This window comes from Lissotriton helveticus, chromosome 3_1, assembly GCF_964261635.1.
Source record: "Lissotriton helveticus chromosome 3_1, aLisHel1.1, whole genome shotgun sequence".
NCBI classification, from domain to species: Eukaryota; Metazoa; Chordata; class Amphibia; order Caudata; family Salamandridae; genus Lissotriton; species Lissotriton helveticus.
This window is the reverse complement of record NC_136061.1, coordinates 2,097,201,629-2,097,214,448: the sequence shown is the minus strand read 5'-3', so window position 1 is coordinate 2,097,214,448 and position 12,820 is coordinate 2,097,201,629. Positions and strand designations below refer to the sequence as shown.

General features: G+C 51.7%; 1 protein-coding gene across 4 annotated transcripts in view; it reads right to left on the bottom strand.

Moving 5' to 3' along the window:
• LOC144824137 (protein regulator of cytokinesis 1-like) overlaps window positions 1-12,820 on the bottom strand; it is a 619,082-nt gene that overhangs the window by 255,581 nt on the left and 350,681 nt on the right. For all 4 annotated transcript variants that reach the window (XM_078683256.1, XM_078683257.1, XM_078683258.1 and 1 more), the window contains exons 11-12: window positions 9,721-9,831; window positions 9,160-9,270 (exon numbers count right to left, since the gene is read on the bottom strand). In XM_078683256.1, the coding sequence (XP_078539382.1) occupies window positions 9,160-9,270; window positions 9,721-9,831 (222 nt within the window). The remainder of the gene's footprint in view (window positions 1-9,159; window positions 9,271-9,720; window positions 9,832-12,820) is intronic.

Sequence of the window (12,820 nt, the reverse complement as noted above, 5' to 3'; positions counted from 1 at the left end):
GTCTTCTTCGCAGACTGATCTAATTTCTTAGACTCTTTGTCAGCTGGCACTTGAGGGAAAGAGCCTGCAGCCCTATTAGAGCAAGCTGCCTGAACCACAAGACTTTCCAGAGATGGATGCGTAGAAAGAAATGCAGGGTCATCAGGAGCCACCCTATAGCGCCTTGCAATAACTCTTGAAACTGCAGGAGCAGATAATGGTCTCTTCCAAATCTCCTTTATTGGATCCGTCAAGGCATCAGTAAATGGCAGTGTAGGCTCAACAATTGAAGAAGGAGAATGCAAGACTTCAGTGAGGATGTTGGGCTTGTACTCCACTGTGGGCAGCTTTAAATTAAGAAGGTCAGCAGCCTTCCTAATAACCACGTGATAGGGAGCCACGTCCCTAGACGGAGCATCAGAAGTCGAAGGCAGACCCCACTCGGGAGAGAGTTCCAGACCACTAGCATCCCGAAGTTCATCGAAATCATCATCAGGATCAGGAAGCTCGCCTTCTTCCACATCAGAACTTTCATCATCCTTTTGCTCGAGAAGACGCTGAGCTCTTCGCCTCGACCACTCCAATCGAATCGAAGTCGACGGATCCGGTAACGACTCCGACGGAGCCGGTTCCGACGTCGATCGAGGAGCCGGAGCAGCAGGACGAGAGTCATGAACAGGTGTGGTACCTCGATCTCGACTGCGAGGTCGATCCGGAGTCGGCAAAGCCGCATGCGGAGTCGAAGACCTCGGTGGAGCCGTACCGAGCCATGGTGGAAGAGGCGCCGGCATGAAAGGCATAAATGGAGCCGGGGCGTACGACTGAGGAATACCCAGATTGTACGATAATGGACCCATGGGACCAACAGGCGCTCCAGTGGGGTACATTGCCCTAGAATATACTCCAAACATCGCATTTAGAAAATGCGAGGGATCCTGTCCAGGACCAGGAAAGGGAGGGTACGGACCTACCGGATGTTCCAATGGAGGCCGTCCCGACACATTCTCACTCTGACCTTCCGGGTCCACAGGAGACTCCGCTGGAGCCGGTTCTTGAGGAATCACCTCTTCTTCCTCTTCATGCTCCGAGGATATCGGATATCGGATCCGGCTCCGGCGCTGGAGAACCTTCTTTTGATAAAGCAGGCGAAGGAGAGACAAAGTCTTTACGATGTTTGTGAGACCTTCTCTTCGAATCAGAGGATTCCTTCTCCGAATGATGTTTCGAACTGTGCTTCCTCCTCTTATGCTTTCTCCTCGAGGAGCTCGAAGCGTGACCGGAAGCCGATTTAGATCTAGATCTAGATCTTTCTCTGGATTTTGACTTCGCTTTAGATCTCGAATCCTCACCAGATCTCGAACCCGCTCTGGACCTCGACGCCGATCCCGACTTCGATAGAGACCTTTGCTTCGACTGCGATCTTCGTGACGTCTATCTCGAATAACGACCAGAATCCTGTTTTACTTTTGCCAAAAGTAATTTAGCTTCACGCTCTCGAAGCGCCTTTGGATTCATCTTAAAACAGGAATTGCAGTTCTTGACGTCGTGACTCGAACCAAGACACCACAAACAATCCTTATGTGGGTCAGTGATGGACATCGTGCGGGCACAAGACCTACATGGCTTAAAGCCTGTTTTCCTCGACGACATCTTCGGAGAAGAATCAAGTCGTAAGAGAGAAACAGTGGCAATTAATTAACAGAAAGATACTAAGTATCGCAGAAGATCCCGAAAACCGTTAGCGTCGAAGACGCGGAAAAAAGGGAACTGACGTCATCACGCCGGCGTGGGCCTGATATGGGGTCGGTGACGTCAGACGGAGTCGCGCGCGATGCCGTGCTCCTGTGACGTCGCCCACGTCGGCGTACTACGAAGAAAATTTCCGAACGTTGCTGGCGCAAGGGGGATATTCACAAGGTGAGGAATCCACACGGCAGATGTATCTATCAGAAGCTGGGCCCACTGAAACTTCAGGTCTCACTGCAGAGCCCGCATCCGCCACCTGGCGTGATGCACCAGAAGGATGCAGGAGGCGATAAGCCCCAGAAGCCGCAGCATCAAGCTGACCGAGACTCGGGATAGCGGCTGAAAGATCGGAATCAGAGCCTGAATATCCCAACCCCGCTGTTCGGGAGGATAAACCTGAAACTGCGCCGAGTCTAGAACCGCTCCGATGAAGAGGAGCTTCTGAGAGGGACACAGGTGCAACTTCGACACATTGATGGAGAACCCCAGCAAGTGCAGAAGGTCGGCTGTAGTCTGGAGGTGGCTGACGACTGTCTGGGGCGAGCCCACATTCAACAACCAGTCGTCGAGGTAGGGGAAGACCGAAACCCCTAACCTGTACAGATGAGCTGCGACCAACGCCATCACTTCCGTGAACACCTGTGGGGCGCTGGTAAGGCAGAAGGGGAGCACGGTAAACTGAAAGTGCTTGTGGCCTACCGTGAACCGCAGGTAGCGCCGGTGGGCCGGCAGGACAGGAATGTGAAAATAAGCGTCCTGCAAGTCCAATGCTACCATCCAGTCTCCAGGGTCAAGGGCAGCTAAGACCTGAGCCAGAGTCAGCATCTTGAACTTCTCCTTCCGGAGGAAGCCGTTGACGTTCTGCAGGTCCAAGATAGGGCGGAGGCCCCCTTTGCTCTTCTTGGGAACCAAAAAGTAGTGGGAGTAACAACCACACCCTACTTCTGGTCCAGGAACACGCTCGATGGCCCCCTTGGCTAAGAGGGCCTTAACTTCCTCTTGCAGAAGATTCAAGTGATCCCCGACACGCGGTGGTACTGCGGTGGCATGGCTGGAGGGGTCACCTCGAAGGGAAGGGAAGGGAGTAGCCCCTTCGGACGATTTGCAGCAGCACCTGTCCGAAGTGATGGTGCGCCAGTGAAGGAGGTGATGGCGAACTCTGCCCCCCACTGGCGTTCTGTGGGCCCAAAAGCTCGGACTAGGAGGGCTTTGAGGCGGATGTAGCAGGTGTGGATGTGGACTGGCATCGCCGTTGTCCCCGGACACCGCCACGGCGGTTACCACGTCCTCCTGCGACGTTGAATGTTAGTCTGCGGCCCGTGGCTGGCAGGACGTGTGGGGGCGCCCCTTCCTTCGCCACGAAAGGCAGCAGTTTGCTGGCGCGGGGCAGACAGGTCCAAGGACTTGGCCGTAGCCCTGGAGTCCTTAAAGCGCTCAAGCGCACTGTCTGCCTTGTCGCCAAAGAGGTGATGGCCATCAAACGGCATGTCCATAAGGGTGTTTTGGACATCAGCCGAAAAGTTGGCAGACCTCAGCCAGGCATGGCGACGAATCGCCACCGTCGTTGCCATCGCTCTGCCTAGCGAGTCCGTTGTATCCAGCCCACATCGGATGGAATAACGTGCCGCATCTCGACCCTCCGCAAGGGCTTGGGCGAGTTTAGTCCGGGCCTCCTCCGGACATTGTGGCAACACGTCTGCGACCGTGTCCCACAGAGAGTGGGAATAAGGCCCAAGAGGCAGGCGGTGTTAACTGACCGCAACCCCAAACTTAGTGAGGAGAACATCTTTTTACCATACTGTTCGTACCTCTGATTCCCGGTCAGGGGGAGCCGTCGGGAATGCGGTCTGGGATTTAGAGGCCTGTATGACCAGGCTCTCGGGAGTGGGGTGGGTGGACAGGAAGCGAGGGTCGTCCGGAGCTGGCGTCTGGCCAGGTTCCTATCTACAGGGGAACCTGTAGTGGGCCTGGACGAAGTGCCCACAAGAACGTCAGACAAGGCCTCATTAAACGGCAACAGAGTCTCAGAAGAGCTTGCTTGCGGTTTAAGAACCTCAGTGAGGAGGTTAGTCCTCACGGCCGCGACGGGGAGCTCAAGAGCCAAGGCCTTGGCCGCCCGCGTCAACACCACACTATAGGCAGCCCCCTCCTCCATAGCCACGGTAGGAGGGGAGACAAAACCAGTGTCTGGCGAAGTGTCCAGACCACTGGCATCCCCTAGCTCACCTGCCCAGTCCTGATAAGACTGGCACTCATGTGCCAGAGGGTCCTCAGAGCCCTCCCAATCCGCCTCGCCAACCACCCCCTGGTACTCTGGGTCAAAGGATGGGGCCGCATCATAAAAGTAAAAATATCCTAGCGGCGTCGGAACCGGGTCGAGGGGAGGACCAGGGACAATGTCGTCCTGGGACGGCACCGGGGGCGACACCCTAGGGGCCTGCGCCAGTGAGGTCGTAAGGTCGACCGGCGACAACCCGGAACCGGATTAAGCGGGGCCTTGCGGCACCAGGGCCGAAGCATCCAACGGCACCAGGGCCGAAGCACCCGGGCCGCTTGGGCTCCCAGTCGGGGCCACTTGGCCCGAAGGCGCTGCGGAACCAGACAGAGGAATGAGCGACCTCATGGCCGTGAGGAAGGCATCGATCTCCTCCGGCGTCGCGTTCTGCCCAGGGACCAGCCGGTATGGAGCAGGCCGCGACGCCTGCGGCTCGAGCGTAGCCGCGTGGGCGGTGTCGCCCGCACCCCCCAGCCGCGTCGCGGGAGAGTCAGAAGAGCGATGTCGCCTCTTCCACTTCCTGTGCCTCTTACCGGAGGACTTGGAGCCCGAGGAGTTGTGTTGACTCTCCGAGAGGTGATGACTTTGGGCCCGCGACCGGTCCCTCGACTTCCTTCCGGACCGGGACCTCGAACGGCACGGGGCTGACTGCCAGAGCTCGAGGCGCTTGCGAGATCGCTCCCGCCTAGCCTTCAACGCCAAGGCCCGGCAGTCGGGGCAAGACTTGTCATCGTGGTCAGGCCCCAGGCAATGTAGACACCGGCGATGACCGTCGGTAACCGACATCAGTCGGTTGCAATCGACGCAGGGTTTGAACCCGGGCATCCCTACCGTCACAGTCTGAGTCGTTCCACTTCGAAAATTGATCAAAAATGATCGAAAAAGTTTAGTCAAAAAATTACTAAGGGTACCACTTTTTCCTGAACGGCGCTTGCTGGTGCGGAAAAAAGAATAACTGACGTCAGCGCGCGAGGGCGACGTCTAAGTACTCCGACGACGTCATCCCGGCACCAACGACGCCGGACGCGGAGCCGCAGAAGACGCCTACCGACGCGCAAGGGTACTGCTACACAAAAGTTTCCAGATCCAGTGTGACGCCTGGGGATATTCTAAGGTAAGGAATCTAATACTAACCGGTTTCTTTCAGATGTTTTGTTCAGTGCACAGAGAAATAGAATGATTAAGACGGTTAAGTGAGGAGAGGGAGTGAACATCCTTTCTGAGAGAGGAGAGTTCAAACGATAGGTTAGCGAAATGGAGTTCTATATTAAAAAGTGTCTAGGGAATCAGGGAGAAGGGGAAGGAGGCTGGGAGTTCGGGGGGCTTGGAGGATGATCTGCGTTAGTTAGGATGCGAAGTCTGGGGTGAGCGAGGGGTGGGAGCCCAGGTGGGGGGTGGAGAGTGGAGTTCCCATTGATGGCCGAGGGGAGGGAGGTGAGGTGGGACAGGCCAGTCACTGGAGATTGAACAGTCCAGAGGAGGAAAGGGTGCTCGGGGGGAGTGAAGGAGGGTTGACATCCTGGTTAAGGAGTGGAAGTTCAATTAGGGGGGGAAGAATTTGGAATAAGGGATTGAGTCTTAGGAAGGTAAAATTGAGGGGGGTTGACATCTGGTTAAGGAGAGGAAGGACAATTAGAGGGGGAAGAAGTAGGAATAAAAGATTGAGTCGAAGGGATATTAAATTGAGGGGGCTGGGAGGAAGAAGGGAGGAACTGATGTGAGTTGTTAGAGCCCCAAGAGGAGGAGAGAGAGTTTGGATGGTTGAGTAGGCTGTTGGTGAGTGTCATCGAGGGCAACTGAAGGTCAAGGACCTCAGCAGTCCTCAGGACCAATATTCGATGAAGCTCTCTACACCGTAGCTATGTTAGAAGGAAAAAGCATTAGAGTAACTGAAGACTTATCCAGTCCACTGGCTTCACCCAGTTCCTCACACCAGTCCAGAGCTTCTTGGTAGGGCTGGTATTCAGCAGGGTCCCGCAACCCCCCTACCCCACCCCTATTCCTCCCCATGTCCTAATCCTAGGGAATAGGGCTCAGGCTCCATTCCTACTATTGCCACTGCCTGGTGTCAGGGATCACAATATGAATGGCGTTGCCGGTGGGCACCGGGAGCATTGGGGCCGGGGAAGGTTGAGTTGATACAACAGGAAAAGATCCAGGGGGGGTCCCACTGCTGCCAGGGCCTGAGCCACCTTTGCAAAACCATATGAGACTGCCTCTGACCCCGCAGGCACGAAGGAATGTTGGATGAGCCGGCCGCCCAAAGATAAGAAGCATGGCCTCATATTATTCTTGAAGTATGGTGGCAGGGGAACTCTGGCTTCCGGAAAGTCTGAGACGGTGGCCCAGGCACAGAGGAATCCGGCCTTGAATGCTGAAGCTCCCTCGTTGAGTTTGCTGACTGACAAGGAGAAGTCGAAGAGCGCTTCAACTTCTTCCTCTCTCTCTTGTGGCTTGATTTCCCCAAATGTCCCGAGGGCTTTGAGTCGGACGATGAAAACTTTGGGCTCCACAATAGGTCCCAGGAGCTTCTTGACTGGGACCTTGATTTGCACGGAGCCGCATACTTGGCCGCCATGAGCTTCAGGGATCGCTCCCTCAAAGCTTTCGGATTCAAGCCTGGCAATGGAAGCATGACTACAAGTCGTGGTCATGCACCAGATAACACAGACAGATAAGATGCGGGTCGGTCACCGACATCGGCCGGTGACAGACTCCACAGAACACAACCGGTCTTCCCAGACGACCTTACCTAACAAACCAGGTGGAAAACCTCAAAACTCGAGAAAACTTCAGTCAAATTGTGATGAGGGGTAGCTCTTCTCCAGATCCGTGCTTGCAGGCGTGGAAAGAAAATAATGAACGTCATTGTGCCTAGGTGGTGCCTATATAGGTACTGAGACATCACTTTTGCGCAGATGAGGCACGTGGAGTCGATCGGCGCCACCTTCCAGCGTACAGCGGTAACGCTTATGAAAAATCTTAACGGACCCAGTCTGACGCCTATTGAAATTCCAAGGTAAGGAATCTGAGGCTAGAGGCCTATCAGATGAAGCCTTTATTCTCACACATTGTGGACACTTTACAAAAGGTGAAGGCATAATAAAGAGAAAGTAATAAACCTAAGAAAAAAACTGGAATTCTATTATATTCAACAAAATGTCAAACAAAGTGTAAAAGGATTCATTTCTGAGGAAAGAATCTGCAGAAAAAATGACAATAACCTCTGAAGTGATCTGGGATCTAGTTAGCACAAGGCAGAAAAAGAACTGTGCTTGTGAGGCAAATTGCCAGTAGAGTGCATGATGGGAAACTGAAGCTGCTAGTTCTCTTACCGCTAAAGAGTGCATCTGATGTACTTTTGCCCTAACCAGCATCTTTCCCATTCTTTTGTCTCTGCAGCTACAGAAGAGATTGGCCCTTTTTAACTTTTAAAACGTTAGGTTGTCACTGAAACTTTGTGCTAACTATAACGTTAGTTCAACCTTTGAATTTTTCAGTGAATTTCAATTTTGTTTAATAAAATGATATAAGAACCATTCCCATCACATAAACCTCCTTTTTTCAGTGAGTTCCTATTTTTAATCTTTTTTTAAGTAAAGTAATATATTATTACCACATGTAAAGCCAAACGCCCAGTCAGGGCTTGTGTCTAACTCCCTGTGGGCAGCCACCTCAAACCCCCTCCCCTGCACAGTCTTCAGTAGCAAGTGTTGGCCAACCTTTGATAGGTGCCAGCCAGAGCTGGCAATAATTATTGTTCACCCATGCCTTTCCTTTTAAAGGAAACTAGCCCACCAGGTAACTCCAGAAAGCCCCACACATCTGGATTGCGGAGTGGTGCGAGGCCACGCCCCCTTTTTACACCATTCTGCAAATGCGCCTCCTGGCGCACTGCTGCTGCGGGGATGAAGTCCACTTTAGTCATGAGGTCCCCAAAGCAGTGTTTGCAATGTCAGGCTCTGGGTTCTCTGTGGGATCTCCTAAGCAGGCCTAGGGGGTCAGGGTGTTTCGACCCTGCCCCCTTTTCACAATGTTTGTCCTTTTTTATTGTGACTCGGTTCAACCGAGTCACAAGATGGCACTGCCAACACTCTAGGCGCTGCCAACACTTTTTGTGTTAGAGTGTTGGCAGCCAATCAGAATCAAGCTCCTGCTCGGGGGGGGGGGTTCGCGGATCCACCGCGGTCACAATATATATACATATTTTTTTAAATATGAATATTTCGGAATTACTGAACGTATTTATACAATAAAAAAAAACAAAAAACTTTCTGAACCAAGAGCTACCTTTTTGCCAAATTTGGTGTAATTCCGTTCAGCAGTTCGGACTGTAGCCTGTTCCAAAATTCCGTATGGAGAAAATGTGTTTTCCTCGGCACCCGCTTGACGAATTACATCGAGCCTTTCAAGACATGAGCTGACCAGAGCGCCTCATTAGTTTTGAAAATTTAGCGAAGATTCGTTAAACGGTGCCAAAGATATTGGCAAATCAAAAAACGCTTTTTCTATGGAAACTAGGTTGTAGCTATAACTACCTACTGGTGACCGCCAGTAGGTAATACACACATATATACCTACACCCATATATACCTACACACATATATATACCTACACACACATATATATACCTACACACACATATATATACCTACACACACACATATATATACCTACACACACACATATATATATACCTACACACACACACACATATATATACCTACACACACACACACATATATATACCTACACACATATATATATATACCTACACACACATATATATACCTACACACACATATATATACCTACACACACATATATATACCTACACACACATATATATACCTACACACACATATACCTACACACACATATACCTAAACACATGTATACATGCACACACAATTGTTCGAGTGGTCACGCAAGTAGATAGGATTTTTCTACGTTTGTGACTATCAGTGAGAATCCTACGGTGCAAGACCATCAGAAATGTAAACTACAGTCTCCAGGTGGCTGCAGACTCAAATGAAATTGGCAGCAGTTAGGTGGCTAAATGGACAACATGACCACAGGTGACAAAGAACGTACAAGGAGTACCTTAAGAGTGATGTTGGGCATTAAAAGAGAACAAGAAAAACAATTAGTACACTGACCGTGCCTCCAGAAAGTGGCGGACGAGATGCTGGCGAGTGGCAAATTGTTCCCCCAATGATAGACCGTGTTGTGCTGTTGGAACTACTACTAGAGACAGAAGTGCCGTTCAGCTGAAGGGAAAAGCAGGGTGATTAACTGCAAGACTAAAGCAAGGCAAGGGATTGAATAAATACAAAATAAAAAGTATACAGTAGCAGGTTATGATGACACAGCACAGCGGTACATGCTATTGTAAAACACATTTTTTTAAAGGTATAAAAATGTACAATAATTAGTTGGTTAAGTTACGGGTTAAACATTAGCAAGACGTAAACATTGCCAGTTAGGGCAGATCGGGGAAAGAGGCAGGAATTAGTCTGGCACTACAGAAATTAACTTGGGTGAGAAGTCCGATTTAAACACTAAATCTACTGGTTCCGTATTCCACATTTTGGCCAAAGCTATAACTTTATTCAAGAAAAACATTAAAATTATTTCTGATCATTGCTGCACTGTGGATGTGTGATAACATGCTTCTCGTTTAAAATTCTACAACATTTCAATAACTAAATTCTTTTTACCTTGCGGAATTTACCAGGTGTCTGGGCAAGTGGGACTTTTCGTTTAGATGGTGTTTTTGGCACGCTCCCATAATACATCTCGACCTCTTTCTGGCGATTTTTCTTCATTGCCTAAACAAAGCAATAAAACAATGATTTACTAAATTGTCACACTAAAATATCCAAGTGGAATTAAAGCACAAGTTACTACTTGTGTAACGATATATCTGTAAGAGACATTAATTAGTGATAGATTCCTTACCTTAGAATATCCCCAGGCATCAGACTGGATCTGAATTTTTTGCGTAGCAGTACCCTTGCGCGTCGGTAGGCGTCGTCTGCGGCTCCGAGTCAGTCGTCGGCATTGAGGGCGCAGTGATGACATCGTCTAAGTACTTAGACGCCGCGTGCGGACGTCAGTTCTTAGACGCAGCTTTTCCGCGCCAGAAGCGCTGAGCCATGTTAAAAACCAACACTGGTGCCATTGAAACTAGGGCCCTAAAAGGGGATAACCCCAACCCTAGATATCGGTTTGCAGAACGGGGAGGATGGGTGGGTCGGTAAGGAATCTATCACTAACTAATGTCTCTTACAGATATATCGTCACACAAGTAGTAACTTGTGCATCTGAAAGAGACACGTTAGTGATAGATTCCTTACCTTAGAATAGATACCCCAGCAATACCAACCCCGGTGGTGGGTCTGGAAACCAATAATCACACCAGAAAGTCCTGGAGGACGGAACGGCCAAAGAAGCCATCCCTCCGGACTTGACTGGGCAGTCGTGTCTTGCAAACGTGTGCAGCGATGCCCACGTAGCTGCCTGGCAGATATCCTGTAAGGGCACACCCCGGCCCAGGGCAGTTGTAGTCGCCGTAGCTCGGGTGGAATGAGCCCGCAATCCAACAGGGGTCTCCTTTTTAGCCAAGGAGTAACATGCCTGGATACACAAGATATTCCACCAGGAGATGGTCCTCTTGTGCACCGCTTTCCCCTTCTTAGCGCCCACGTAACCAACAAAGAGTTGGTCATCCACCCAGGACTGGCGTGTGCGATCCAAATAGAATGAAAGCGCAAGTTTTGGGTCCAGACGGTGGAGCCGCTCTTCCTCTTTAGAGGGATGCGGTGGTGGAAAGAAGGTGGGCAAGGTGATAGACTGCCCGATGTAGAAGGCTGTGACTACCTTGCGCAGGAAAGAGGGTCTCGTCCGCAACACAACTTTGTCCGGATGGACAGAAAGGAAAGGAGGTTTAGAAGAAAGAGCCTGGAGCTCACTCACTCTCCTGGTAGAGGTGATGGCAACCAGGAAAGCAGTCTTAAGAGTAAGGAGACGAAGAGGACAGTTATAAAGTGGCTCGACAGGACCGCACATCAGGTAGGTCAGAACAAGGTTTAAGTCCCACTGAGGCATCACGAAAAGAACAGGAGGAAACATGAGTGATGCCCTTCAAAAACCTATTTACAACTGGGGACTTGAACAAAGGGGGCTGATCAGGTAGCCTTAAGGCGGCGGAAATGGCAGAGAGGTAGCCCTTGATAGTGCCCAGAGCAGAGCCCTGCTGGGCAAGAGAAGAAAGGGGAGAACCTCCGAAAGAGGGGCGGAAAGGGGATCCACACCCTTGGCTGTGCACCATGCCACAAATTTGTTCCACCTGCAGGCGTATACCGATTTTGTGGAGGGAAGCCTGGCTGCCAGAATTACATTACAAACTTCAGGAGGCAAGTCAAATGGCCTCAACTGCCGCCGCTCAATCTCCACGCATGTAAGTGGAGAATGGACAGGTTCGGGTGGAGGACCGTCCCCTGCTGCTGCGACAGAAGGTCATCCTGAAGAGGCAGACGAACCGGGAGATCGACAGACATGCTGAGTAGCTCGGGATACCAGTATCTTGGTGCCCAGTCTGGAGCCACAAGAATGACTTGAGCCCGGTCGCGCTTGATCTTCTTCCGCACTCTGGGCAGAAGTGGTATTGGTGGAAAGGCATACAACAGACCGCAGCTCCACTCGCGACGAAAAGCGTCTCCGAGCGAGTGCCGCCTTTCAAATTCCAACACGCAGAACTGATGACATTGCGCGTTCTCTGTGGCGAATAGATCTAACCAAGGCTCTCCCCACTGCTGAAAGAGGCCTTGCGCCACATCGAGTTTAGATGCCATTTGTGATCCATCATGCACCGATGGCTGAGTTCGTCCGCCCTGGCGTTCAGGGAACCTGCCAGGTGTTGAACCACCAGGGTCACGCCCTGATGTTCCAGCCACTGCCAGAGGCGCAGAGCCTCCTGGCATAGGGTCCACGGCCCCACCCCGCCCGTTGCAGTACCACATGGCGATTGTGTTGTCCGTGAACACCTGCACTACACTCCCCCGGACAGAGGGGAGGATTCAGTGCAAGCCAGATCGCCCGCAGCTCCAGAATGTTGATGTGGAGCCGGGACTCTGCCCGAGACCAGAGGCCTCTGATCGCCGCCTCTCTCATGTGGCCCCCCCAGTCCTGGAGGGGCGCGTCCGTCACAACTACGTGCTCCAGTTAGGGTAGTAAGAGGGATCTGCCGCTGACCCAATCGCGGTCCGTGAGCCACCACTGCAACTGTCTTGCAGTGCCCTCCGAGATCAAGACATGGTCAGACAAGTTGCCTTGATGCTGGGCCCATGAAACTTCAGGTCCCACTGCAGAGCCGGCATCCGCCACCAGGCGTGATGCACCAGAAGGATGCAGGAGGCCATCAGCCCCAGAAGCCGCAGCATCAACCTGACCGAGACTCAGGATAACGGCTGAAAGATCGGAATCAGAGCCTGAATATCCCAACCCCGCTGTTCGGGAGGATAAACCTGAAACTGCGCAGAGTCTAGAACCGCTCCGAGGAAAGAGGAGCTTCTGAGAGGGACACAGGTGTGACTTCGACACATTGATGGAGATTACCAGCAGGTGCAGGAGGTCGGCTGTAGTCTGGAGGTGGCCGACGACTGTCTGGGGCGAGCCCACATTCAACAACCAGTCGTCGAGGTAGGAGAAGACTGAAACCCCTAACCTGCGCAGATGAGCTGCGACCACCGCCATCACTTTCGTGAACACCCGTGGGGCACTGGTAAGGCCGAAGGGGAGCACGGTAAACTGAAAGTG